Raw genomic sequence first — 27,492 nt, 5'->3', positions numbered from 1 at the left:
AAGATGATGTATTTCTCAATGGGATTTTAGTCTCGATTCCTCTGAATTGCCTAATGTGCTTCCAAGAGTTTGGAAATTAGCTTCATATAATTTTTGTACTCCCAAGTTCCTCAGGCGTCCTGCCAGTCCTCCGCCATAACTCAGGGCGAGGTTAGGACAACCCCTCCCCAGCCCTTCCAAAGAACCGGTTGCCAGGTCTCCTCCAATATCAGGATTTTCAGGCATAAAAACAGCAAATGTTGGAAACACTAAGTATCTCGGGCAGCATCTGTGGGGAGAGGAAGATAAGGTTAATGTTTCAGTTGGAAACCAGAAGGTGGGCAGGCACCGGAGTTTCCGGTCATGAGTTATGTGGGCACCTGAGATGCACCCATAGTCACTCGCCTGCCGAATGTAAACGAGATGCCCTCTCAATTACCACCCCAAGGGCACCATCAGGCACGATCTGGGCATCACCACAGAGATCGAGAACAAAGGAATTTTGGCTAATTATGTCTAAAATTATCTGATATAGACCACCTTAAAGCAAGGGGTCTCAAACTTTGGAATAGCAGGCCTCCCCACCAATTTAGATAAAACATTCTTAGTTGAGGAAACAAAGGAAATACTGCCGACATCCAACCCTAACCCCATCTGCCTCACCTCTACCTCATCTCATCTGACTCTGAAACCCTTATCCATGCACGTTTCACCGTCAGACTCGAATTTCATTGCTCTATTCTTTATTCGTTCCTGGGATTTGGACGTCGCTGGCAAGTCCAACATTTATTAGCAAATTTCCCTTGAGGTGGTGGTGGTGGTGAGCCGCCTTGTAGAACCGCTGCAGTCCGTGCAGTGAAGGTGCTCCCACAGTGCTGCTCTGGAGGGAGTTCCAGGATTTTTACCTAGTGACGATGACGGAACGGTGATATATTTTCAAGTCAGGATGGTGTGTGACTTGGAGTGGAACGTGGAGGTTGTGGTGTTTCCCATGCGCCTGCTGCCCTTGTCCATCTAGGTGGTGTAGGTCGTGGGTTTGGGAGGTACTGCCGAAGAAGTCTTGGTGAGTTGCTGCAGTGCATCTTGCAGATGACACACACTGCTGCCGTGGTACGTTGGTGATGGAGGGAGTGAATGTTTAAGGTGGTGGATGGGCTGACAATCAATTGGGCTGCTTTGGCCTGGATGGTGTTGAGCTTCTTGAGTGTTGTTGGAGCTGCACTCATCCAGTTAAGTGGAGAGTATTCCATCACACTCCTAACTTGTGCCTTGTAGATGGTGGAAAGGCTTTGGGGAGTCAGGAGGTGAGACACTCATTGCAGAATACCCAGTCTCTGACCTGTTCTTGTTACCACAGTGTTTATGTGGCTGGTCCAGTTAAATTTCTGGTCAACGGTGACCCCCAGGATGTTGATGGTGGGGCATTCGGCAATGGTAATGCCATTGAATGTCATGGGGCGGTGGTTAGACTCTCACTTGTTGGAGGTAGTCATTGCCTGGCACTTGTGTGGCGCGAATGTTACTTGCCACTTATGAGCCCAAACTTGAATGTCGTCCAGGTCTTGTTGCATGCAGGCATGGACTGTTCCATTATCTGAGGAGTTGCTCTCCTCGCTGGTCTCACATCCTCAAACTTTGCAGCTCCTAACCTAACCTCCAACAAGTTCCACTTGTCTACCGCTCTGTCCTTACTGATCTACATTGGTTCATGGTCCAAATTTAAAATTCTCATTCTCATTCGTCTTATTTTTTTTCTCTGACCTCCCCTCCCTTCTGCCCTCTCTTCCTATATCTCTATCTCAAAAATACTTTTGCAATGATTATAAAGATGACCAGGATTGATGAGACCAGTGACCGTGAGGAACAGGAAGCTATCTGATCCTCCACCATGTGAGGTATTGGAGATTTCAACTCCCACCCCTTATCTGCGTAATTAGCCGCAATCTCCTGCACAAAACCAGTAGGAGGAGCTATGAGGCCAGCAGACGGGAGCCAGACTTCGAGCCACAGGGGGCCAGCGCTGGGGATCAAATCGAACAGTCTGTGGCGGCACTAAGGTAAGTACGTGGAATGGCCTTCGAACGTTCGGAGGGGGAGGGATGCCCAGGAAGCCAGAGGCTTCTTTGTGACCCCTGGACTCCGGAACCCCATGGAAACAGAATTTTTTTTTTTTTAATTACTTAACTCGCTGGCCTCTTCTGGCCATGAATCCACCTTCTGACAGGCCACCAGGGCTTCCCAGGAGACAGGCCTGGGGTTGAGATTACAGTCAGGACCCAATGACCTCATCGGAGCCTGATCTGCATATTTAAAGAAGGACCCTGCCTGCTTTGGGTGGGTATCCCTGGTGCATGTAATTTAAAATTGCAGTCAGCAGGATCAGGATAGGAGTAAGAAGACTCCTGTTCCATTTCAGCAGCATGGATTCATGAAGGGGAAATCATGTTTAACTAACTTACTGGAATTCTTTGAGGATATAACGAGCATGGTGGATAGAGGTGTACCGATGGATGTGGTGTATTTAGATTTCCAAAAGGCATTCGATAAGGTGCCACACAAAAGGTTACTGCAGAAGATAAAGGTACACGGAGTCAGAGGAAATGTATTAGCATGGATAGAGAATTGGCTGGCGAACAGAAAGCAGAGAGTCGGGATAAATGTGTCCTTTTCGGGTTGGAAATCGGTGGTTAGTGGTGTGCCACAGGGATCGGTGCTGGGACCACAACTGTTTACAATATACATAGATGACCTGGAAGAGGGGACAGAGTGTAGTGTATCAAAATTTGCAGATGACACAAAGTTTGGTGGGAAAGCGGGTTGTGTAGAGGACACAGAGAGGCTGCAAAGAGATTTGGATAGGTTCAGCGAATGGGCTAAGGTTTGGCAGATGGAATACAATGTCGGAAAGTGTGAGGTCATCCACCTTGGGAAAAAAAACAGTAAAAGGCAATATTATTTGAATGGGGAGAAATTAGAACATGTTGCGGTGCAGAGGGACCTGGGGGTCCTTGTGCATGAAACTCTTTTTGGAGTTTATCTGCAAAAACAAAAGACATTAAACCGTGCCACCCTACCTGGGTGACACACCAGGCATTTACAAGGCCCTTTTTTTTTCCTTTTTTTGTTTTTTTTTGTGTTTTTCCTTTTTTTTTTTTGGTTTTTTTTTTTGGGCACTAAAATCACAATTTTTCCCCAGTGCCCCCTATAAAAGGGAAGGGGGACACTAAAAGCACCGGCAATTAAAACAAATTAAACTTTAAAATGTAAAATCAAATTAAAATTTGGTTGCCGGGCGTGATGATGCACTCCAGTCCCTCCGGTGCCCACCTCTCGCGGAAGGCCGCGAGCGTACCGGTGGACACCGCGTGCTCCATCTCCAAGGACACCCTGGACCGGATGTAAGAGCGGAAGAGAGGCAGGCAGTCAGGTTGAACGACCCCCTCGACCGCCCGCTGCGTGGACCGGCTGATGGCACCCTTGGCCGTGCCCAGGAGCAGTCCTACGAGGAGGCCTTCGGACCTACCCGCTCCCCTCCGCACAGGGTGCCCAAAGATCAGGAGAGTGGGACTGAAGTGCAGCCAGAATTTCAGGAGCAGCCCCTTCAAATAATGGAACAGGGGCTGCAACCTCGTGCACTCAATAAAAACATGGAACACGGACTCCTCCAGACCGCAGAAATTGCAGGCGGCCTGGGAGTCCGTGAACCGGCTTAAAAATTTATTGCACGGCACTGCTCCGTGCACCACCCTCCAGGCCAAGTCCCCGATGAATAGTGGGAGGACCCCTGCGTAGAGTGCCCTCCATCGGGGACCCCCGCCTCCTCCGGACGGCAGGATGGTACGCCATGGCGTGTCCGGACGGCCGGCGAGGATGGCAAAGTTGAGAGTGTGCAGGAGCAGCCCGTACAGGAAACCCCTCCGCGCAGAACTGAAAGGCACGGAGGGGATTTCCCCGAGGCGGCTCAAGTTGTGAGGCGCCGGCCCCCGAGGGAGGTTCCGGGGTTTGGCGCCAATGAGTAATTCCGTCCGGACGGGGGTCAGTTCGGACGGGATCTCCCCACGTGCTTGAGCCTCCTCGATGCACCTAACAGAGTCAGGGTCCAGAGCTGTTTTTAGCGACTCGATGGCATCGCCTTGTGCATGAAACTCTTTTAAGTTTACCTGCAAAACATAAAAACATTAAACGGTGCCACCCGACCTGGGTGACACTCCAGACATTACAAGGCCCTTTTTTTTTCCCCCCCTTTTTTTTTTGTTTTTTTTTGTGTTTTTCTTTTTTGGTTTTTTTTTTTGGGCACTAAATTCACAATTTTCCCCAGTGCCCCCTATAAAAGGGAAGGGGGACACTAAAAGCACCGGCAATTAAAACAAATTAAACTTTTAAAAAAAAAAAAAAACGTAAAATCAAATTAAAATTTGGTTGCCGGGCGTGATGATGCACTCCAGTCCCTCCGGTGCCCACCTCTCGCGGAAGGCCGCGAGCGTACCGGTGGACACCGCGTGCTCCATCTCCAAGGACACCCTGGACCGGATGTAAGAGCGGAAGAGAGGCAGGCAGTCAGGTTGAACGACCCCCTCGACCGCCCGCTGCCTGGACCGGCTGATGGCACCCTTGGCCGTGCCCAGGAGCAGTCCTACGAGGAGGCCTTCGGACCTACCCGCTCCCCTCCGCACAGGGTGCCCAAAGATCAGGAGAGTGGGACTGAAGTGCAGCCAGAATTTCAGGAGCAGCCCCTTCAAATAATGGAACAGGGGCTGCAACCTTGTGCACTCCATAAAAACATGGAACACGGACTCCTCCAGACCGCAGAAATTGCAGGCGGCCTGGGAGTCCGTGAACCGGCTTAAAAATTTGTTGCACGGCACTGCTCCGTGCACCACCCTCCAGGCCAAGTCCCCGATGAATAGTGGGAGGACCCCTGCGTAGAGTGCCCTCCATCGGGGACCCCCGCCTCCTCCGGACGGCAAGATGGTACGCCATGGCGTGTCCGGACGGCCGGCGAGGATGGCAAAGTTGAGGGTGTGCAGGAGCAGCCCGTACAGGAAACCCCTCCGCGCGGAACTGAAAGGCACGGAGGGGATTTCCCCGAGGCGGCTCAAGTTGTGAGGCGCCGGCCCCCGAGGGAGGTTCCGGAGTTTGGCGCCGATGAGGAAATCCGTCCGGACGGGGGTCAGTTCGGACGGGATCTCCCCACGTGCTTGAGCCTCCTTGATGCACCTAACGGAGTCAGGGCCCAGAGCTGTTTCGCCTTGTGCATGAATCCCAAAAAGTTAGTTTGCAGGTGCAGCAGGTAATCAGGAAGGCAAATGGAATGTTGGCCTTCATTGCGAGAGGGATGGAGTACAAAAGCAGGGAGGTCCTGCTGCAACTGTATAGGGTATTGGTGAGGCCGCACCTGGAATACTGCGTGCAGTTTTGGTCACCTTACTTAAGGAAGGATATACTAGCTTTGGAGGGGGTACAGAGACGATTCACTAGGCTGATTCCGGAGATGAGGGAGTTACCTTATGATGATAGATTGAGTAGACTGGGTCTTTACTCGTTGGAGTTCAGAAGGATGAAGGATGATCTTATAGAAACATTTAAAATAATGAAAGGGATAGACAAGATAGAAGCGGAGAGGTTGTTTCCACTGGTCGGGGAGACTAGAACTAGGGGGCACAGCCTCAAAATACGGGGGAGCCAATTTAAAACCCAGTTGAGAAGGAATTTCTTCTCCCAGAGGGTTGTGAATCTGTGGAATTCTCTGCCCAAGGAAGCAGTTGAGGCTAGCTCATTGAATGTATTCAAGTCACAGATAGATATATTTTTAACCAATAAGGGAATTAAGGGTTATGGGGAGTGGGTGGGTGAGTGGAGCTGAGTCCACGGCCAGATCAGCCATGATCTTGTTGAATGGCGGAGCAGGCTCGAGGGGCTAGATGGCCTACTCCTGTTCCTAATTCTTATGTTCTTATGTATGTTCTGTTCCACCTGGTTTCTTCATTTTCCCATCAGGAGCACAGTTTATAACATTGGCGTTATGGTGGTCTGTCACATGCTGAATATGAAATGTCTTGTCACTCATTTCATATTCCATAATAGATCAACATCATCATCATAGGCAGACCCTCGAAGCAAGGATGACTTGCTTTCACGCCAAAAAGGAATGAGTTCACAGGTGTTTCAATGAAGGACCTAGCATTCCAGATCCCGAACTACATCTTGCAGGGTGGAAGATGCCTGTGCGTGGATTTTTTTAACGTGGGGTGGCCGTTGCACACCAGCCACCACACGGGCTTGACAGAGCTAGGTCTTGGTCCAGAGAAGGTTCACTCGGTTGATTCCTGAGATGAAGGGGTTGACATATGAAGAAAGGTTGAACAGGGGTTGGGCCTATGCTCACTGGAGTTTAGAAGAATGAGAGGTAACCTTATTGAAACATATAAGATAATGAGGGAGCTCGATAAGGTAGGTGCAGAGAGGATGTTTCCACTCGTGGGGGAATCTAGAACTAGGGGGCAGAGTTTAAGAATAAGGGGTCACTCATTTCGAACTGAGACGAGGAGGAATTTCTTCTCTCAGAGGATCATAAATCTGTGGAATTCTCTGCCCCAGAGTGCTGTGGAGGCTGGGTCATTAAATATATTTAAAGTGGAGAGAGACAGGTTTTTGAATGATCAGGGAGTGAAGGGTTAAGAGGAGCTGAGCCCAAGATCAGATCAGCCATGATCTTATTAAATGGTGGAGCAGGCTCAAGGGGCCAAATGGCCTACTCCTGCTCCTATTTCTTATGTATTTATGATAAATGGAAATGTGGCATGACAAACGGTTGTGTTGAATTCAGGCTTGTTGTAACTTTTCTGTATTACTATGCAGAAAATAATGAAGAGCACCGGGGAGCTGGAATCAAATAACCTGTATACCTTGGATATTAAGTATAGGACTACAGGAAATAAGTACAATGCTCACAGGCCAGAAGCAAGGCTAGGGATTATAAGAAAAATCTTTTCTCCCCTACTGAACAGTTGACATGTGAAAGACAGCTCCCAGAGAAGTTCATTGAAAATCAATATCGGTTGAGAGATGGAAGTGGGAATAAGTTATACAATCTTCCTAATCTAATTATTAATTCAATATTTAAATGAGAATTTTCTATTTGTGACATAACATAATTTATTCAGATAATTGTAAGATTTTTAATAGTAAATTTACACTTAGCTATAATGCATAAGCCGGGATGATAATTTAGTACATCTCATTACTCTTTTTCCTCTATGGTAGAGAAGATATTGTTGGTACAGTCAGAAAATATGTTGTAAATGCAACATGCCTTCAAAACCAAACTACCAGTATCTCAGCTCAGGGATAGGGGAATCAAAGGGGGAAGCAATGACCTATCAAGGAGAAGGAGGAGATCATGCCATGTTTGTAAAGTGGGCATTACCATAGTGCACAATCCCACGGCACCACTTAACTGTGGAAGGATTGAAAGGCAAGTGTCTTGATGATTATATATTACCTTGTATTTTAAAACTCATTCCCTGTTGGGACAGAAATAGCATGACATGACCTTTCTGCAATAAGTGAAAAGTGTGTGCTATATATCAAACGTGTAATATATTTTGCTGTAGAAATAACAGAGAGGTTATCTGCACCGCTACTGAAGATTAAATTAGACAGCACCTTCCAGTAACTACACATGTGCAACATGGAAATCAGGAAGTTGCTATCCAAGTTGCCCTGCTCCCCTTGCAGCTGTACTGTACTGGTATCTTGCCGAGATACTGGCATTGAAACACATGGAACATGTGAAGTTGCGGTACTTACCCACCAAACTTGCCAGAAAAAGTTTGGGCTTGTCCATTCCAGTGTAAATACATTTTTAACGGTGTGTAAGTCTTAGTTACTACCAAACAACCTCTCTAGCACTGAAATTTACTTTTATAAGTGTGGAGTCTCATTCCTTCAGATTTTAATTATTGTGGAGATTTTAAAAGCAAAAAATATCTTTTATTTAAATTTTTCATACTTTCTCTTTTCCCTCTCTCTTAATCTGATCTTTCCTTCCCTCTATTTTGCTTTTTGTACATGATTTGGCATTGAATTCAATATTCTATCTTGCACTTCCTGGTTTAAACTTTGCATGCCTCAGTACGGATTCTTCAATCTGATTGCTTAAGGAGATTCACAGTTGCTTGTCCTTTCACACAGGTCCCAGATCCCCTGTAGAGGGCACCGGGTTGAAATGGAATTCCAGTCCCCACAACTTCCAGTGCAAAAGATCACAGAAATTCTGGGGGCAAGTGCAAGTATATTGAACGGCGGTGCCATTTGTTCACCACTGACCACAAAATCCGGGCTATAATAGATATCTCGCAAGTTCAAATCTTTTATTCCATGATTCACTTGGGGTGCAAAAATGGAATCTTAACAACACTTCTATGGTCTTACTGCTAAGAGTAAAAGTATATAATCCTCAGTAGGATGTAGGAGAAAGCTGAGGCAAGTTGCCAGAAGCCACCTTCAAAAAGATAAATTTAGAGGTTTTTGCTGATGAAGAGAGACGCAGCAAGGGAAGTGATTTAAGAACAAAACTCCAGGATGCAGGCGTGTTGGCCTGAAATCTCCATGCTGTATGGCAGAATGATGAAAGCAGAGGAAGACATCAGACCAGAGACCAAAGAGCAAAGGGTTTGTTGGGACATAGGCCTGAGGATGCAGAATAGCATCCTTACCTGAGACTAGGGGCTAGAAATTATTTTTGAAATATTGAAAAAGTAGCGGCAGGTGCTAATGATTCTGAGCTTTCACTAAATTGGTTGTTAATGCTGCAAGAAACTCTTTTTGGAGTTCACCTGCAAAACATAAAACATTAAACGGTGCCACCCGACCTGGGTGACACTCCAGACATTTACAAGGCCCTTTTTTTTCCCCCCCTTTTTTTGTTTTTTTTTGTGTTTTTCTTTTTTTTTTTTTTGCACTAAAATCACAATTTTTCCCCAGTGCCCCCTATAAAAGGGAAGGGGACACTAAAAGCACCGGCAATTAAAACAAATTAACTTTAAAACGTAAAATCAAATTAAAATTTGGTTGCCGGGCGTGATGATGCACTCCAGTCCCTCCGGTGCCCACCTCTCGCGGAAGGCTAATGCTGCAAGAAAGAACTGGAGCGCTAAATCAGGTGCTAATTACCTCACTAGGGGCTTTACCAGCAGAGCAATAATGAACTTCAGGTGCAATGTAATCGGGAACGATCATTCACACTGGCTCCTTCCAGCTCTTAAAAGGAAGGTTCCATCATTGTGCAGATCCTCATTATCAACAGTTCTGGCTCTGAAGGCAACCTGCAAGCAAATTGAACCCGGTAATTCTCGTGGCTGATCCTACTCGCAGGGAGAGAGCTCGCCGTTCCAGCGACCAGGCTTTGGAGGCATTGGTCACGGGAGTGGAACGAAGGAGGGCAGTGCTGTTCCCAGCCACTGGAAGGAGGCCATTGCACCAGGTCTTCAGGGCAATGTCGAGGGAAATGGCCCAGGAAGTCTCAGCCTGCACTGTGGTCATGAGGAGCCTAACAGCCGTGCCGCAAGAAATTCAACGCCCTCACTTGGGTGGTCAGGGTGAGCAGATGCTTCAACAGGTCCTACATACCAGCATCTGAACCTCAGTCTGTGCACACTGCACAGACCACCACACCCCCCACCACTCGCCCACTTAGCATCTCACAGTACTAAAACTCACATCCACATCTCACGCCTTGCCGACAATTACAGCTCTTCAACTATGGCATGCATATCTCCCAAACACATATTTGTACTCTCACTCACACACGTTTGTTTCTCTTGCAGGCCAAGATAGCCCACAATAGGAGGGAGCGGCAGCGAACAGGCGGGGGTGATATGCAGCTCCAGCAGCTGACAGAACTGGAGGAGCGAGTGTTGCGACTCATTGGGCCGCAGGTGCTGGGCGCCGTGACCGTCGGCAATGTTGACGCCTTTGGGGGCAACAACGGTATCTTCATCCCCTCTCCTTCTCTCATCCCACTTCCCCCTCATACCAGAAGCCTTTCTCACTTTCCAGCTCCTGATAACGTCTACATTCCTTGTTTCATTTCTGCCCCCCCTACCCTCACCTCAACGTAAGTCTTGTGCCTTTAAGCTTTCAAGTAATCAACAAACACATGACCAGCCTGTCTCTGAGTCCCCCAGTGAGTGTGAGAAGAGGAGGAAGAGCAAAGCATCGCATCACTGCATCTTTAACCCACAGATACTGGCACTACGCGATCTGTAGAGGCAAGTTTAGTCGAGGGGTATGCACAGGGTGATACATAAGGGATGAGTGGGCTGCAGCAAGGCCAGGGAGAAAGGATAGCTTGGAAGCCAGCTCCCCAGAGAGCAGGTTTGCGTGCGAATTCTGCTGAACAGGACTCAGTTGAGGACCTCGATGGGGAGGCGTTCACAAGGAGGGTGATGGCCATGCACGCGGAGATGATGGGTGCAATGGCAAGGGTGCCCGAGAGCCTCTCCGCAATGGTAAGGAGCGTGGAGGAGTCCACCGCCAACATTGCACAGAGCTCTGCGCACATCATAAAGCCCATCATTTCCACTCTGCAGAGGATGGTGGACTCCCAGAGAGACCCTGGGGACCCAGAGCTCATGACGCGTGTCATGGGCGATGTGGCAGCATCAATCACAGCACAAGCGGAAGCCACGCAACGTCTTAGTGCTGTAATGCAGTCACTAGTAGGTGGCATCGCGTTTCAGGCTGCTCTCATGCAGTCTCAGCTCGATGTCACGCTTGCTCTGACTGCTGCCATCGTCGGTGGGCCTACCACAGTCCACCGGGGATCTCACGGTGTCGCAGCAGACCACCAATCTGTGCTCCAGGGATGCTGAGGTGCTGGCCCAGAGGAGTGGCAGTGGGTCTGTGGAGCAGGAACCCACTCCCTTCTCTCAGGATGACAGCTTTCCTGATCCCACCACTGCCACTCTGCCATTGCATTTGTCACCGTGAGATCCCCGGTGGATATGTGGTGGACCCAGCGATGATGGCAGCAGTCAGAGCTTGCGTGGCATTGAGCTGAGACGGCATGAGAGCAGTCTGAGGCTCAATGCCACCAACCAGCCCACACTGCCGCTGCCCAGCCCGAGGTGGTGCAGTGTACAGCCGGGTCTTCCAGGCCCAGAGCTGGTCGAGGGCATCCTGCAAGGTCATCCTGCAAGGTCATCTGTAGTCTCTGGCGCCAACACTCAGCAGCCTTCCACCAGCCCTGCTGCAGCTACTGGGGAGACACTACATGAGAGCAGTAGATTAAGAAAAGGCACTGCAAAGAGGGGAAGTAAGGGTTTGCACTAGGGTGATCAGTTAATATTTTTGTTTATATATGTGGTTACTAAATTTGGATACATTTATTAATGCTTTGCGCTGTGATATTAAATGAGTAATTGATGAAATGATGGGGACTTTGGGCCCAAATTTGGCCACTACAGATTTCTGGTGCACTCACCAGAGGTACGCGGCTTTTGTAGAACTCCAAGGGCAGCAAAAATCTTCGGGCCGCGCTTGGCTGCTCCCCAGCCTCTCCACAATGGTGGCGTAGCATGGCAACTGGATTCGGGGGAGGAACCAGATCCCGGTGCTAAAAACTGCCAGGACCTCTGCACATGCGCGCTAGAGTGCGCGCGCATGCGCAGTAGCTCCGAGCCCCCTGAATCAGAGAGTGTATGATGCAGGCTGTGTGGGAGGGGCCGACGCTCACTGTCCCTATCCTGGGCTGAGTGGCCTGCTGCACAGGCTGGCCACTGCCTTCCCGCGCTGAGGACTATAAGAGACAGGCTGGAGGGGGGGGAAGAGTTTGGATCGGGGGAGAGGGGAAGAGTTTTTGATCCGGCGGAGGGGCGGGGGGGGGAGGGAAAAAAGAATCTTCAAAGATTTTCCAGCACTTTAATATCTAGCTATCTTTACTAAAAATATACTCAGTTTCATCAGGCTGATACCACCTATACCCTGTCCAGTCTCGCTGCTTGGGATTTAAAAAAAAATATAGCATTCCTTTCATAACGCTGTCATTTGGAGGCTACCTGCGCTCATCTCTTAATTCACTGCAGTGTTTTTCAGAACGTACATAAGTGGCCACTTACTCTGGCCTAACTAAGTTTTAGCTGGCTAAAGTTGCTAAAATGGCCAAAACAGGCGTAACTAACTCACTAAGCAACTTAAATGGCAGGGAATTGCGATTTTTAAAGTTACACTAAAAAAATCTAGTTGCTCCAAAAAAAAGAGCAACTCCTGGGGAAACTTGGGCTCAGCATCCGGGATGTGGCCTCAAATTCATTGGAACCGCAGTCTGATGAGGTGGTCATGGACCGCCCTTCCACAAGGCCGATCGAGAGGCTGCCTCCTCCCTCGCTGCTGTTCGTGCTCCTGTTCCTTCTCCTCCTCCTTGTCCTCCTCACCTCCCTCTTCTTCCTCCTCCTCCTCCTCCTCCTCCTGAGATGGTGCGGCTACGCCCTCATGATGCCCAAGTTGTGCAGCATGCAGCAGACGACGCCGAAAAGGGACACGCGCTCAGCCGAGTACTGGAGGGCTCCTCCCGAGTGCTCATGGCAATGGAACCTTTGCTTGAGCACTCCAATGGTCTGCTCAATGATGTTCATGGTGGCAGCATGGCTGTCATCATAGTGAGTGCTGAGCACAAGTGTTGGGCTTGCAGAGGGGAGTCATGAGACAGGTGGAGAGCAGATAGCCCGTGTCTCCCAGCAGCTAGCTGTGAGCTTGATATGATGGCTGGAACAGAGCTGGATGGCGCAGGAAGGATCCGTTGGCATAGAAATTGAGGACGACAGTGAGCACTGAGAGAGCCGTGGTCACCCTAGTCTGAGAACATAAGAATAAAAGAACCTAAGAAATAGAAGCAGGCGTAGGCCATTTGGCCCCTCAAGCCTGCTCCGCCATTCAATAAGATCATGGCTGATCTGATCTTGGCCTCAGCTCCACGTTCCTGTCCGCTCCCCATAACCCTTGGCTCCCTTATCGCTCAAAAATCTGTCTATCTCTACCTTAAATGTATTCAATGACCCAGCCTCCACAGCTCCCCGGGTTAGAGAATTCCAAAGATTCACAACCCTCTGAGAGAAGAAATTCCTCCTCATCTCCGTTTTAAGTGGGCGACCCCTTATTCTGTAACTATGCCCCCTCGTTCTAGATTCCCCAACGAGGGGAAACATCATCTCTGCATCTACCCTGTCGAGCCCCCCCAGAATCTTATACGTTTCAATTAGATCATCTCTCATTCTTCTAAACTCCAATGAGTATAGGCCCAACCTTTCTTCATATGTCAACCCGTTCATCTCAGAAATCAACCTTGTAAACCTTCTCTGAATTGCCTCCAATCCAAGTAAATCCCTCCTTAAATAAGGAGATTCAAACTGTACTGAGGCTGGATGTCTGGTTGCAGAAGGTGGCAGAGCTCTGTGACCAACTCCTTGGTGAAGTGAAGGCTTCTAAGATACTGTTCCTCAATGAAATTGATGTCGGTGAAGTGCTCCCGGAATACGCTGGGAGGGTAAGGCCTCCTGTTGAGAGCCCTGTTGGCCTTCCTCCCTCTGGTTACATTTTGTAATCTTTCTCTCTGCCTCCGATGTTGAGGCTGGAGGATGAGGTCGAATGCCAGTACAGCCCCCATTAACGTATGGAAATGTTCCTCTTTTAAATCTCACCTGAATGATACTGAATAATTTTTGAGGTCGAAGTCGAAGACTCCTGAAACTGAAAAACACTTAAATTGCTGAAAACAGCTGTTTGTCTATCTCAACCTGACAATGCAGCATTCTTTGCTGACAACAAATAAATTGGATGTTGATGCCTTTAAATACGGCTACTGCAGCGGCCATCCGACTGCATATCGCCTCCAACAACGGCAGGTGCTGAGGCAGGAGGGGCGAGAGTGAATCTCTGATCCGGGGCCATATCGGGGTGCTGCGCACCGGGTGACATCACGACCAACACGGGGCGCGAGACACCGAGGCGGTAAGTGTTAGCACCAGCGCAAAACTGCCAGGGAAGTTCACGGGCGTCGGTGAATTCGCCGCGCCCAGTCGGTAACCCCTTCGCGCCCAGTTAACATCCCCACAGGCGCGAACGAGAGCCGAACTTCTCCCCCTAAGGATTTGGAGGACAGGAAACCATTGGTGCTCACTGAAGATAGGAATTGCAGATTGAGCTGCATTATGCAGGATAGGATATGGGTCCCAGAGTTCTGGATAAGTTGGAAATTGTAAATGGTAGAGATGGAGAGGCCAGTAAGGGAAATCTGGAGAAATTGAGCCTTGAGGTGATGAAGTCAAAGATGGAGGTTTCAATAGCAATGAGATGAGATCGGGGCATATGGAGTGACATTATTGATATGAAAGAGAGCAATACTAATGATACACTGTGAAGCACAGGTAAGGATCAAACAAGACACTAATATTATACTGTTATGTATTAATGCTTGGGGGTCACCAGACACCAGAGGGCGCCACGGTCGGAGGTCATCGGGCTGTATGCATGTGGCATGTATGTTTGGTCACCTGTGTATAAGCTGTGTGTCTTTATCAAGCCGGCACTCTCGGGCTGGAATAAAGATGGATCAGGTTGCACCTGAGTGAATTTACAGTAACCAGACTCTTGAGTCATTACATATACAATACTGGTTTCAGTCTGAGTGAACAACCAGACAAGGAGATGGGAAACTTAGTCATTCAACCACATTAAGATGCACTTCTATTTATCTGCTATTTAGTATTCAAATAAAGTAACAAAGGTAAACATCTAAACGTGCCCAGTGACAAATAAATAATCCAAAATCTATGTGTGTGTGAAGTTGTAAAGTAATCACAATTTCTGAATAAAAATACAAAAGATGTGTAAAATGAGATAAATTTATATTGTATACCAAAACTTGTTTTGCCCGAAAGCCTTATAATAATGAGCATATTTTCACCTGCACTGAAATTTAGATTATGCATTTCTGCGTGGCTATCATGAAAATGATTCATTTCAACATATATGCCACATGAAAATCCATTATTCAGAATTTATTGTCACAAACACTGACAGAAATTATACTTTAATTTAATTAAATTTGCTTTTTTATATGTATAAAAAGCTTTTATGGACTTCCAAATTTATGGCAATGATGTTTCAATGGTACAATGAGGTATGGCTCCCCATACCTCGAGAGCCTCTTGTCAACAAAGGCAGACATTGATGCAGAGATTCAACATCGTCTCCAGTGCGCCAGTGCAGCCTTCGGCCGCCTGAGGAAAAGAGTGTTCGAAGACCAGGCCCTCAAATTTACCACCAAGCTCATGGTCTACAGGGCTGTAGTAACACCCGCCCTCCTGTATGGATCAGAGGCATGGACGATGTAAAGAAGACACATCAAGTCGCTGGAGATAAAGCACCAACGATGTCTCTGCAAGATCCTGCAAAGCCCCCGGAAGGACAGACGCACCAACATCAGTGTCCTCGCCCAGGCTAACATCCCCAGCATTGAAGCACTAACCACACTCGATCAGCTTCACTGGGCAGACCATTTAGTCTGCATGCCAGACGCGAGACTCTCTAAGCAATTGCTCTGCACGGAGCTCCTTCACGGTAAACAAGCCAAAGGTGGGCAGCAGAAACGTTACAAGGACACCCTCAAAGCCTCCCTGGTGAGGTGCGACATCACCACTGACACCTGGGAAACCCTGGCCGAAGACAGCCCAAGGTGGAGAAAGTGCATCCGGGAGGGCGTTGAGCTCTTCGAGTCTCAACGCTGCCAGCGTGAAGAGGTCAGGCGCAGGCAGCGGAAGGAGCGCGTGGTAAATCAGTCCCACCCCCCTTCCCCCGACGAATGTCTGCCCCACCTGTGACAGGATCTGTGGCTCTCGTATTGGACTGTAAAGCCACCAAAGAACTCACTTTAGGAGTGGAAGCAAGTCTTCCTCGATTCCGAGGGACTGCCTACGATGGTACAATGAATTTCAAATGCTGAGAAAGAAGCAATAAAATAATTGTCTACAAATTCGATTGAGCTCAAAAAGGGGCGCGGGCGGCTCGAAGTGCATGGGCAGATCGTGCTATCAAGGTGGCGCAAGCAGCAAGCAAAGTTTATGCTGCCTGCACATTTATATGATTGGAGCGCTGAGCTCAGCACTAAACGCACTGCTGGTTGGCTTAGCACTCGAGAAGGGGAGGGGGCTAATACCGGCTGTAGTCTACTGGCCAACACTCTGCTCTCTGCACTACTTAAAGGGGAGGTGTTTGGTTGCAGAATCACTTCATTACCACTCTGCATGCACCCAAGGTTCAACAGGGGAGAGAGAGGGTAAGGAACATTCTCAGATGCAGGACTGGAGGACTTGGTCCTGGGGGTTGCACAGAAGACGACAGGTCCTCTACCCGCAGGGGGAGCAGGGAGGCCTTCCAGGCAGCACACCAGAAGGCAGTGGAAGGATACAGCAGACACGGTCAGTGCCACGTGTATTGCCCCCAGTATCTGGATCCGGTGCTGCAAAGAAGTCATCCTCCTCGTCAGGTGGTTGTGGAAGCTGTGGTAGCAAGGGCCGCAACCCCATGATGGCAAAGTTGTGGAGGATGCAGCAGACCACCACGAGATAGGACATGGGCACTAATGGAGGGTTCATCCCAAGCAGTCAGGGCAGCAGAAGCGTTGCTTCAGAACCCCAGTGGTCTGTTCGATGAGGTTCCTCGTGGAAGCATGGCTCTCATTCCACCTGAGTGATGACCACGAGGGGTGGGGTTGCGAAGGGGTGTGTCATCAGCCATGGGTAGAGTGGATAGCCCTCATCCCTGAGCAGCCACCCGTGGGTTCGAAGTGGTGGCTGGAAGATTGCCGGCGCAGAATGAAGGCATCATGACTGCTGCCAGGATACCGGGCATTCACCATCATGCTGTGCTCGGTGTGTGGAAGGATCAGGCGGTGAAAGAATTGACCGTGAGGGTCACTGGCAGTGCCGTCGCCGCTGTACTCTGAGGCTGCAGGTCTGGTTCCAGGAGGTGGCAGAACTCTGTGACCATCTCCTTGCTGAGGCGGAGCCTCTGAATGCACTGCCCCTGGCTTCAGCGCAGGTGGGAGAACTGCTCCCTGAAGGTGGTCAAGGACTCCTGCTGACAGCCCTCCTGCCCCTCCTCCCTCTGTGAGCAGCTTGTCCTCTTCTTTGCTGCTTCGACTTCACTTCCCTTCCATACTTGAGCACAAGGGGGGCCTGCAAGGCCTTCTCCGCTTGCTGCACCTGTCCCCCGTCACCTCACCAACTTAAAATAACCGTAAGAAAGCTCCAAATAGTTGCGCAAACCGACACAGAGCCAGTAGAAATCAAAAAGGCAAGTCAGCTGTCGGGTTGTGAAGGATCCCTTTAAATACCGCTGGTGGGATGTCCCGTGTGCAGCTGAATGCACATTTAGCTGGTCATGTTTTTTGAGAGAGTGTTGAATTGAGCAGCGATGTCACAGATCAACAATGCACGATCTGCTTCATTAGCATTTTTCTAGCGCGTGCAGACAACAGCCACGCTGCCGACCTGACCAAATTAACGACCGCCGCGGGGCGTGCTGGAAGCAAGTTTTTGGCCGAAACCCCTTTAACAGCCGACGCTATGTTGGGCAATTTCACGGCCATTGGGCTGGATTTTCGCCGACTTTGCGCCGCGATTTGACCCGCCGTGGCGAAAGCCCAGTCGGCGGGATCCTCGGGCACCTCTTTGCGGCGACACTTCCACGTGCCGGCGGGGAGGAGTGCGCCGACGGCCAATGATGCAGATTGCGTTTGCCTCGCACTTTCGGCACTCTCCTGACCCTTACGCCATGCCCAGAATACCGACAGGGTCAAACCTGTCGGTGCAGCCCTGCCAGAAGCGGTAAGTATGAGGACCGGCAACAAGCTAAGTTAAAGTTTTTAATTTTTAAATTATTTTTCAGCGATTTAGGAGGTGAGGGGTTTTTCTGAATGTTTGTTTTTTGTAATTTCCCCCCCCCCCCATCCCCCATCCAGAGGCCTCTCTTGCTGTGCTACCAGTTCCAGACTAAAGTTGGCGAAACTCACGGTTTGTCCTGCAAATCCTCGTGCAATGCTGACTTTACCACAGACACAAAGGCCGAAAGTATGGCCTAAAAACGGTAGCGCAGCGAAAACGGTAATTTTGGCGTAAAACTACCGTTTTCGGCGAAAAACAAAAAAATTAAACAGCGATGGCAAACGAGACAAAAGAAAGTAACTTAGAAACTTATATTTACCTTCAAATTCAGTAAAATTGCTCCTGTTCTCATAGCTTCACTCACTTCGAAGTTGTAATGCATTTGTGGAAATCTTGGAGGGCTCTGGTTGTTTGGAGGAAGAACTTCAATATAGACAGTGGTAATAGAACTTCTGCAAAGAGTAGAATTGCAGTATCAAAATCAGTATGAAGTACATTTCAAATTTAAATTCTAGAAATCATTGTTGATGATAGTAGCTTAATGCTCAACATTTTGTGTGACATGCCTTTGTCATCAATTTTAAAGCAGGTGTCAAATTTTATTTTAAATAGGCTAATGCTGCCACTTAACCAGTACACCAAGGAATGCCATATTAACACATTAAGTGCATGCCAAAAGGCTGTTGTAATTCTACAATTTTATAATGTTCAATAAAAAAAACAAAGGAATAATGCATTGGAAGACTTTGGTGAAACGAAGTAAAGCAAAACAAAATTTTCCACCGAGATTGCATCAAAACTGCTTTGATTGTTTGAAATTGAAGCATTACAGGAAGTGCCAAAAAACATAAATGAATCCGTTCTACTGCCCCCTCAAAAATACAGAATGACTGCATTGCCAAGAAAGACAAGAAAACTCATCAGGGACAAAAGGTAATTTCATCCATCAAAACTCCTGTTTTTCTATATAAATTACCATCATGGACTTAAAGGTGCATTCACACCATAGTGTCAGTGAGAAGTGTTTTCATGTTGTACTGATGTTGCAATTACAATGGGAATTTAGCCTCAATCCAGAGTCAGAGGCCGACCCGACACCATAACAGAGCTGAGTAACACTCACTGGAATCAGTTCAGCCTTTCACCCGTGATTTACATTTTACAAGTTTAGTATCAGTGCAAAATTGAAACTGCTTCATACTGGGACTAAACTTGGAGTGCTTTGCTTGTTAAATTATTCCAAACCATTATTACTCTGAGTACAGACATTTTTGCTCGTTTTGATTCGAAATTTCATTTTCCTTTGCATATTTCACCCCACATCAACACATTTGCTTTAGGAGACATCCAAAAGTGCATTATGAAGATTGATAATTAGGCCGCGATTTTGCCTGCAGGGTCGGGAGAGTGGCGGGCGATGTCGGGGCGGGTTCTAATCCCGCTGCTGTCCTCATGCCAGCTTCCCCCATGAATTGCCTCTGATTGGGCTTATTAAGCCCCGTGCGAGATTCCTGGCCAGTTCAAAGGAAGCGGGTCCTGATGACATTATTTGATGACATGTCATCAGCCGGTTTCCTTAAAGGACTATGCCAACTTTATTTTGACAAGCACTGCACAAAGGTGCAGGGGTGCATCCAGGCTCTCCCATGAATCCCTCCATCTGCTTATGGAGGGAGTCAGAGCACGCAGGGAGATTCTCTTCCCTTCCAATGAGAAGAGACCTCCCCAGGACACCAACGCAGCCTGGTTGTACATTGCACAGGAGGACACAAGCAGGGATGTCATCAGGAGGACCTGGCTGCAGTGGCACAAATGATTTCAATGATCTCAGTCGATCACAAAATATTACTGCGAAGCCACACTCAACCTCATCCTGCTGTGCTACTCATCACATCCCCATCACTCTGCATTCCTTACCCTACTCCTGCACATCCTTACTCACACCAACTGACCTTGTACCTCCACCCATCCCACTCTCTCTCTCTATCTACATTATCACGTCCCCATCTCACTAGCCACCCTTCACACTCACCCTCATCCTTGTGCAATCATACCAACCAACAACACACAAGGATGGGCATTTGGGTCTTTTATCCACTGTTTCTGTAAAGTTTCTTTTAATGTGTTGTCAAACATTGAAATCTTTATTTTCAAAACTTTGTCTTCTGGGACAGATTTGTGTGTTCCTTTGGTAGTGGTTTAGTGAGTTGTAGTGAATGGTGAGACATAAGCGTTACCCCCTGCAATGATGAGTCTGAAAGGAATGGCTTGGGCATTGTAGGGGTGCTTATGGTGCTGGTGTGGGGTAGTGCCAACCTGGCAAATCATGTGGCAGCCAGGATGTACAGCATCAAGTGAAGTAAATGAGGCTATGGTGAGGCCATCCCTGGCCCTCCGGGCAGCAATGTGGATTTTACCGCTGGGTGCTATGAGGCGGCCTGCCGATCGATTTTCTCTACTTTGCGTCAGACCGGAAGTCAGTCATAATGGGGTCAGAAGTGCGGTATTAAGTCCTGGTGAGGGGCAGACGTTGGGGCGGATCCGAGTCTCCACCACTGTCACTCAGCGGCGGAGAGCGGTGGTGATGTCACTGCACGTGTGCGGCACCATGTCTCTCCCCTCATTTAAAGGGGAGAGAAGCGGCGATGCTGTGGGCTCGGCCACTGGGCCACCAGGGGAGGCTTTCGGCCGGGCCAGCAGCCTAGCACCCAATAGGGGGGTGCCAGGCTGCCTGTTGGCGGCCCTGCTGAACCCAGGGCAATAATTGGCCGGCTGATCGGAATGTCAGCCGGCAAAAATAAAATCACGATAGCCGCGGCAGTGCGCCCTCCCCCTTGAAGGGCCGCTGCACTGCTGTGCCACACACACACACACACACACACACACACAGAACAAGGTGCACCGACAGAAAAAGCTGTCGGGGGCACCACGTGGCAGAGCAAAGATCTTTGCAGGTAACTTTGGGGCGGAGTGTGCTGGAGATCGGTGGTGCGGCTGCAGCAGCGGGGTGGAAGTGCGGACAGGCCAAAAAATCCCCAGGGTAAATTTGGGTCAATTCCACTACATGGCTGCCGCAAAACAGCGGTAACGGGCTTTATCCGGACCCTGAATTTTTGGACTCTTGTGTCCTGTGCAGCATCAGATGATTGCGGAGAAGGTTGGTGTTGTTGTTGGTGATACTGGTGTGCCTGGTAATGTTAGTGATGTGGCTGATCGTGGTGGGATTCTGAGGACCGAGGTGAGATTTTTCCACGGGCACCAATGCTGTTGGAATAGATAGCAGCTGAAGCCATGACAGAAGCGATCTTTCAATCGGTGAGAGAGGATGCTCTAAGGAGGTGACAGTTGATAGAGAGTTTAATCCAAACCATTCCAACTTTCTGAAAGCTGAAAATCGTACTTCAAATCCTGAAGGCTCCGGCTTCTAACACTGGAAAGTGAACAGCTGTGAAATGGTAGCTTTTATACCATTTTTGCTGTTGTCACGTATTCAGAGGAATGGGGAGACATTGAAAACCTCACCTACTTATCTGACGTGATCCCCAAGTGCCGTGAAAGTCATCAAAAAGCTGGAAAAATAGTAAGTAAATGGTAAAATGCTGTTTAAGTACCTTTAAACACCCTCTTAACAATTTGAATGGGCTTATCCGTCGCGAAGTCTGCAAAGCGCAGGCAGACCCAACACTTGGGAAACTGACATGGAGGTGGGTTCAGAGTGGAATCCTGTCCCACTGCCATTCGTTTAGATGTTGACAGCGGACCCACCCTCCAAACCTGCCCTCTGATTGCAGGCAAAATCCAGGCGTACATGTGTGAGTGGTTTATAGAGAGGGAGTTTTCACAACTGCATGTCATCAGAGGTCAAAGATTGTGGTATAGCTCATCAGGCAGCATCATTGAAATGGTCCATTGCATGGTATAAAGTTTACTTTGTTCATGAAATACCTACCTCCTTTGCGCTAGCTGGGCATTATCTGTTGCTTTGACAGTAAGAGCATAGGTCCGCCCAACATTTAAACTAACTCCAGGAGCAATGGTGATCAGCCCAGTACTGTTACTGATAACAAAGTCACCGGCATCACCGGTCACAATTTCATAAATGATTTGGCCGTTCTTCCCTTCATCAGCATCTGATGCAGTAAGCTGAAATGTAGGCAAAATCAAAGAGAATGCATTAAAATACTGATTAACATTAGTGCTATAAAGAAGTGCACAATTACAAACAAACTAAAGAACCAACAATATTAGGTCGATAAGCAAATGACTATTGAGGCAGATCAAACATTTTCATTGTCACAGATTTCCCCACACCCAGAAAAGGAGGTTTACTCATGCCCTTTTTTATTTCTCAAGCTAAATGTAGTTTCCGACCCTCAATGCAATCCTTAGTAATGCAAGTCCTTACTGTTAGTAACTAAAGACATTGGCCCAGAAATTGCAGTTGGAGTCTTCCCGCGGGCAGATGCCTCCGACCACAAAAAAATTACGAGAATACCTAGGGTCCCTGGAGGAACAAACACTTCCACTCCGAGGACTAGATGCGCAGCCCAGCACAGGGTACCACACATCCCAGGGACACAAGTGCATCCTGGGATCACGTTGGGTCTGGACCACCAATCACAATGTAATATTCTCATTGATAGTAATGGTGAGTTCCGTTTGGATGGAGCTCCCATTACTATGAAAGGGAATTCCCCTCAAAATAAAGAAAACACAAGACATAAATTTTAAAAACTCACCTAATTTAATTCAATTTCTATTCATTTTAAATAAATGTTTTAGAAAAAAATATATTTTATTGAAATTTTAAAAAATGTGTTTATAGTGTTAAATAATAAACTTGCCTTAATGGACAGGGATTTAAAAATAAAAATTAGTCATAAAATGTAATCTAAATTTTCTCTTTTAAAACTCTTACATTGGTATAGGCAGGCATAAGAGTTTTAAAGACATTCGCTGGGCTCTCTCCGCCTGCGAAGGCCCTTCTCCCTTCTTGCAAGTGCCGGGTTTAGGGCACATGTGCCTCTTCGGGCGCATGCACACATCATACGCATCTGGTGAGACCGCAATTTACGGCCCTTTGTTTTAACGTCCTGGAAAAGCTGAAGCCTGGAGGAGTCACCATTTACACAAGATAATTCCCTTGTAAGTTCCTTGAATCCATAGGAAAAACATTATCAGTCAAACTGTACAAGAATAAGACTTGACTTGGACGGAGTAGGTGACTATTCTTAGACCGTAACTGTTTTGCCTTAAAAGAACATTACTGTGAAAATTTAAAGCAAAGGTTTCAACGCCCTTGTCCTGTCAGACACTTCATAACTTACACTTCAGACTTCATTCCTTACCGGCTTCTCACTCAGGCTGAGCATGACAGTGTCATGTTTGACTCTGAGATGATCTGCAAATCTCACATCCAGTCCATCACCAAGACTTCATAATTCCACCTCCATATTATCGCCTAACTCCTACCTTACTTACACTGCCATTCAAAATCCACAAACACAACTGAAGTCACCTCCAGGCTCAACTTATTTAATTCTCTCCTCCCAAGCTCCATCAAAATAATGGGCAGAGCAATGTCTTATTAATTGTTGCCCAAGTTACCAATAGTCATTTTTCATCCTTGATCCCGTCTCAGACAACATAAGGACTGCAGGGCAACCATCAGACCCCATGGGAAATATCTCAGTATCACAGAACACTGCGCATCAGGCAACTATTGAGTTCTGCAGAACTGAAGTGGCAACATCTAAAAAAAGTTATGAAATATATTACGTGCAGGAAGTTATAATAGAAAATAAATCCCCGACAGATCACCAAGAGCAAAAAATGAGATATTAGAATCAGATCGATGATGAACTTGCCTAAGTGACACTACTGAATGGGACATAAGAACATAAGATTCAAAATATCCAAATATCTATCAATCTCTGTCTTGAATATACTCAAAGACTGAGCCTCCACAGCCCTCTGGGGTACAGAATTCCAGAGATTCACCACCCTCTGAGTGAAGAAGTTTCTCCTCATCTCAGTCCGAAATGGCTGACCTCTTATTCTGAGACTGTGACCCCTTGTTCCAGATTCCCCAGCCAGAGGAAACATCCTCCCTGCATCTACCCTATCCAGCCCTGTAAGATTTTTGTATGCTTCAATGAGATCACCTCTCATTCTTCTGAACTCTAGAGAATATAGGCCTTGTCTGCTCAATCTCTCCTCATAGGACAATCCACCATCCCAGGAATCAGTCTGGTGAACCTTTGTTGCACTCTCTCAATAGGAGGCAAAGAGTAGGAGTAAATGGGTACGTTTCAGAATGGCAGGCAGTGACTAGTGGGGTACCGCAAGGTTCTGTGCTGGGGCCCAGCTGTTTACATTGTACATTAATGATTTAAACAAGGGGATTAAATGTAGTATCTCCAAATTTGCGGCTGACACTAAGTTGGGTGGCAGTGTGAGCTGCGAGGAAGATGCTATGAGGCTGCAGAGTGACTTGGATAGGTTAGGTGAGTGGGCAAATGCATGGCAGATGAAGTATAATGTGGATAAATGTGAGGTTATCCACTTTGGTGGTAAAAATAGAGAGACAGACTATTATCTGTGGTGACAGATTAGGAAAAGGGGAGGTGCAACGAGACCTGGGTGTCATGGTACATCAGTCATTGAAGGTTGGCATGCAGGCACAGCAGGCGGTTAAGAAAGCAAATGGCATGTTGGCTTGCATAGCGAGGGGATTTGAGTACAGGGGCAGGGAGGTGTTATTACAGTTGTACAGGGCCTTGGTGAGGCCACACCTGGAGTATTGTGTACAGTTTTGGTCTCCTAACTTGAGGAAGGACATTCTTGCTATTGAGGGAGTGCAGCGAAGGTTCACCAGACTGATTCCCGGGATGGCGGGACTGACATATCAAGAAAGACTGGATCAACTGGGCTTCTATTGTCTGGAGTTCAAAAGAATGAGAGGGGATCTCATAGAAACGTTTAAAATTCTGACGGGTTTAGACAGGTTAGATGCAGGAAGAATGTTCCCAATGATGGGGAAGTCCAGAACCAGGGGTCACAGTCTAAGGATAAGGGCTAAGCCATTTAGGACCGAGATGAGGAGAAACTTCTTCATCCAAAGAGTGGTGAACCTGTGGAATTCTCTACCACAGGAAGTTGTTGAGGCCAATTCACTAAATATATTCAAAAAGGAGTTAGATGTAGTCCTTACTACTAGTGGGATCAAGGGGTATGGCGAGAAAGCAGGAATGGGGTACTGAAGTTGCATGTTCAGCTATGAACTCATTGAATGGCAGTGCAGGCTCGAAGGGCCGAATGGCCTACTCCTGCACCTATCTTCTATGTTTCTATGAGCAAGTATATTCTTCCTTAGGTAAGGAGACCAAAACTGTACACAATACTCCAGGTGCAGTCTCACCAGTGCCCTATATAATTGCAGTTCGACGTCTTTACTCTTATACTCAAATCCGCTTGTAATAAAGGCCAACATACAATTTGCTTTCTTAATTGCTTGTTGTACCTGCATGTTAATTTTCATTAATTCATGTACAAGGACACCCAGGTCCCTCTGAACACCAACATTTTCCAATCTCTCACCATTTAAAAAATGCTCTATCTATTTTTCTACCAAAGTGGATAACTTCACATTTCTCCACATTATATTCCATTTGCCATGTTCTTGCCCATTCACTTAGCCTGTCTATATCCCCTTGAAGCCTCTTTGCATCCTCCTCACAACTTACATTCCATAGAGAGGAGTTTTACAGATAATCTTTTCCCTTATTGACCCTATTTTCTTTCTCTATTTTCTTGCCTCGCCTAGGGGAAGAGATGGCTGTGGGGGAGATAGAAAGTGTCACGTCATGATGCTCTAGCCATCAGGGTGTGTGGGACAGGCTTGATGCACCAGCTCCTGCCTGTCAATTTTGTATGTTCATATAAGAACTAAGGTGGCAATTAGGGACATGAGAAATTACTACAAGGAGAAATAGAACCATAAAGCAGATTGATTTCAATTTTGAATGCCATGTCCTGTTGAGAAAGTTAAGTGAATGCCTATTAAAAACAGTAGTGGCCATATTCAGTCTAGTATAGGGCCCAATCAGTAACATTGTAATAAATACATATAAAAAGACTGCTGGCAGTCGAAGAGTATGCTCCTTGATTTGTTGAGGATTCTTTCCTTCTGGCAAGTGAAAGTCGGAAGTCATCAGCTGTGGTGTTCTTTTTCTGCTTCAAGACATTTTTGTTCATCAAAGAGATATTGTCACTCCCACTGAAGGGAGAAGGTGTGACAATACATGGCTACCATGCTCAGTAATGCCCATCTGGGTAGCACAGTCACCTCTGAATCAGAAGCTTGTGTGTTCAAGTCCCACTCCAGGGACTTGAGCACATAATCTAGACTGACACTGCAGTGCAGTGCAGTGCTGAGGGAGATCTCGACTGTTGCACGTGCCGTCTTTTGGACGGGACGTTAAACCGAAGCCCCGTCTGTTCTCTCAGGTGGATGAAAAAGATCCCATGGCAACATTTCGCTGAGGAACAGGAGAGTTTTGCTGGTGTCATAGTCAATATTTATCCCGCAACCAATATCATGAAAGCAGATTATCTGGTCATCTATCTCATTGCTGTTTGTGCGACCTTGCTGTGCGCTAATTGACTGCCGCATTTTCCGACATTGCAAAAGTGACCACACTTGGAAAGTACTTTATTGATCGTGAAGCATTTTGGGACGTCCTGAGGTTATGAATAGTAGCATAGTGGTAATGTTACTGGACCAGTAATCCAAAGGCCTGGACTAATGATCCAGACACGCGAGTTCAAAGCCCACAACGGCAGCCGGGGAATTTAAATACAGTTAATTAAATAAATCTGGAAAAAAAAAGTTAATATCAGTAATGGTGACCGTGAAATTATCAGATTGTCGTAAAAATCCATCTGGTTCACTAATGTCCTTTAGGGAATACAATCTGCCATCCTTACCCAGTCGGGCCTATATGTGACTCCAGACCCACAGCAATGGAGTTGACTCTTAACTGCCCTCTGAAATGGCCTAGTAAGCCACTCACTTGTACACAACCGTTACGAGAAACAATAAGAATAAAACCAGATGGACCACCTGGCATCGACCTTGGTACCAGCTACGGACACGAAAATGGCACACCCAGCCCAGTCGACCCTGCAAAGTCCTCCTCACCAATAACTGGGGACTTGTGCCAAAATTGGGAGAGCTGTCCCACAGACGAGTCAAGCAACAGCCTGACATAGTCACACTCTCAGAATCATACCTAGCCACCAATGTTCCAAACTCCTCCATCACCATCCCTGGGTATGTCCTGCCCCACTGGCAGGACTGAACCACTGGGGGTGGCGGCACAGTCAGGAGAGAGTGGCTCTGGGAGTCCTCAACATTGACTCTGGACCCCATGAAGTCTAATGGCTTCATGTCAAGTATGGGCAAGGAAACTATCATGTATGTACATGCTGTTTGCAGCCACCAGATGGTGTCATTGTTGGAGGCCACTGAGCATCACGCACATGGTGCTGCTCTGGTATAAAAGGCCAG

At 47.5% G+C, this 27,492-nt stretch overlaps 1 protein-coding gene across 1 annotated transcript in view; it reads right to left on the bottom strand.

Annotated features, from left to right (window-relative positions):
• pcdh15b (protocadherin-related 15b) overlaps positions 1 to 27,492 on the bottom strand; it is a 1,866,923-nt gene that overhangs the window by 621,024 nt on the left and 1,218,407 nt on the right. Inside the window, exons 16-17 of the mRNA XM_070875055.1 lie at positions 21,871 to 22,064; positions 18,241 to 18,373 (exon numbers count right to left, since the gene is read on the bottom strand). Of these exons, the coding sequence (XP_070731156.1) occupies positions 18,241 to 18,373; positions 21,871 to 22,064 (327 nt within the window). The remainder of the gene's footprint in view (positions 1 to 18,240; positions 18,374 to 21,870; positions 22,065 to 27,492) is intronic.

This window comes from Pristiophorus japonicus, chromosome 3 (genome assembly GCF_044704955.1).
Source record: "Pristiophorus japonicus isolate sPriJap1 chromosome 3, sPriJap1.hap1, whole genome shotgun sequence".
Classification (NCBI taxonomy): domain Eukaryota; kingdom Metazoa; phylum Chordata; class Chondrichthyes; family Pristiophoridae; genus Pristiophorus; species Pristiophorus japonicus.
The sequence above is the reverse complement of the archived record's forward strand: the minus strand, read 5'-3'. Positions and strand labels throughout refer to the sequence as shown.